Source organism: Palaemon carinicauda, chromosome 35, assembly GCF_036898095.1.
Source record: "Palaemon carinicauda isolate YSFRI2023 chromosome 35, ASM3689809v2, whole genome shotgun sequence".
Classification (NCBI taxonomy): Eukaryota; Metazoa; Arthropoda; class Malacostraca; order Decapoda; family Palaemonidae; genus Palaemon; species Palaemon carinicauda.
In genome coordinates this window covers 76,646,432-76,647,914 of record NC_090759.1, presented here as the reverse complement: position 1 = coordinate 76,647,914, position 1,483 = coordinate 76,646,432, and the positions used below count along the sequence as shown (strand labels likewise).

At 51.7% G+C, this 1,483-nt stretch overlaps 1 protein-coding gene across 1 annotated transcript in view; it reads left to right on the top strand.

The window, feature by feature from the left end:
• The first annotated feature begins 1,247 nt into the window (after positions 1 to 1,247).
• The window catches only part of LOC137627371 (eggshell protein 1-like), a 720-nt gene continuing 484 nt past the window's right edge, over positions 1,248 to 1,483 (top strand). Inside the window, exon 1 of the mRNA XM_068358458.1 lies at positions 1,248 to 1,308. Coding sequence (XP_068214559.1) covers positions 1,248 to 1,308 — 61 coding nt within the window. The remainder of the gene's footprint in view (positions 1,309 to 1,483) is intronic.

Genomic DNA, 1,483 nt, shown 5'->3' with positions numbered 1-1,483 from the left:
AGGGAGAAGATGGGGAATGGTGGATAGATGGAGATGGAAGAGAAGGAACTGGGTGTGGGAGTTAGTGAGAGGGATTTAGAAGGTGGAAATAGGGGAGGGGGTTTGAGGAGGAGGGGGAAGATTGGAAAGGGGTTTGAGGAGGAGGGGGAAGATTGGGAAGGAGTTAGAGGAGGAGGTGAAGGATGGAAGGAGTGATAGGAAGAAGATGGGGAATGGTGGATAGATGGAGATGGAAGAGAAGGAACTGGGTGTGGGAGTTAGTGAAGGGGATTTACGAAGGGGAAATGGGGAAGGGGAAGATTGGGAAGGGAATGGAGGAGGAGGTGAAGGATGGAAGGAGTGATAGGGAGAGGGAGACGATTGGGAATGGTGGATAGATGGAGCTAGAAGAGAAGGAAGATGGGGAGTAGTAGATGGAGTTGGATGGAACTGGGGGATTTAGGAGGTGGAAATGGGGAAGGGGTTTGAGGAGGACGGGGAAGATTGGGTAGGGTTGAGGAGGAGGTGAAGGATGGAAGGAGTGATAGGGAGAAGATGGGGAATGGTGGATAGATGGAGATGGAAGAGAAGGAACTGGGTGTGGGAGTTAGTGAGAGGGATTTAGAAGGTGGAAATAGGGGAGGGGGTTTGAGGAGGAGGGGGAAGATTGGAAAGGGGTTGAGGAGGAGGGGGAAGATTGGGAAGGAGTTAGAGGAGGAGGTGAAGGATGGAAGGAGTGATAGGGAGAAGATGGGGAATGGTGGATAGATGGAGATGGAAGAGAAGGAACTGGGTGTGGGAGTTAGTGAGAGGGATTTAGAAGGTGGAAATAGGGGAGGGGGTTTGAGGAGGAGGGGGAAGATTGGAAAGGGGTTTGAGGAGGAGGGGGAAGATTGGGAAGGGGTTTTGAGGAGGAAGGGGAAGATTGGGAAGGGGTTGGAGGAGGAGGTGAAGGATGGAAGGGGTGATTAGAAGATGGGGCATGGTTGATAGATGGAGATGGAAGGGAAGGAAGATGGAGAGTAGTAGAGGGGGTTGGATGGAACTGGGCGGGGGGAGTTAGTGAAGGGGATTTACGAGGTGGAAATGGGGGAGGGTTTGAGGAGGAGGGGGAAGATTTGGAAGGAGTTGGAGGAGGGGGTGAAGGATGGAAGGAATGATAGAAAGATGGGGAATGGTGGATAGATGGAAATAGAAGAGAAGGAAGATGGAGAGTAGCAGAGGAAGGGGGATGGAATTGACGAAAGTGCGTGAAGGTTGTTGTGTAGATGGGTGGAGGAGGAGAAGGAGAACGAGATGGAGGAGGAGAAGAAGTAGTTGGAGGAGGAGGTGAAGGATGGTAGGAGTGACAGGAAGATGGGGAATGGTGGATAGATGGAGATGGAAGAGAAGGAAGATGGTAGGTAGTAGAGAAGGTGTGATGGAGCTGACGAAGGTGCGTGAAGGTTGTTGTGTAGATGGGAAGAGGAGAAGAAGAGGGAGATGGAAATGCAGATGGAGGAGG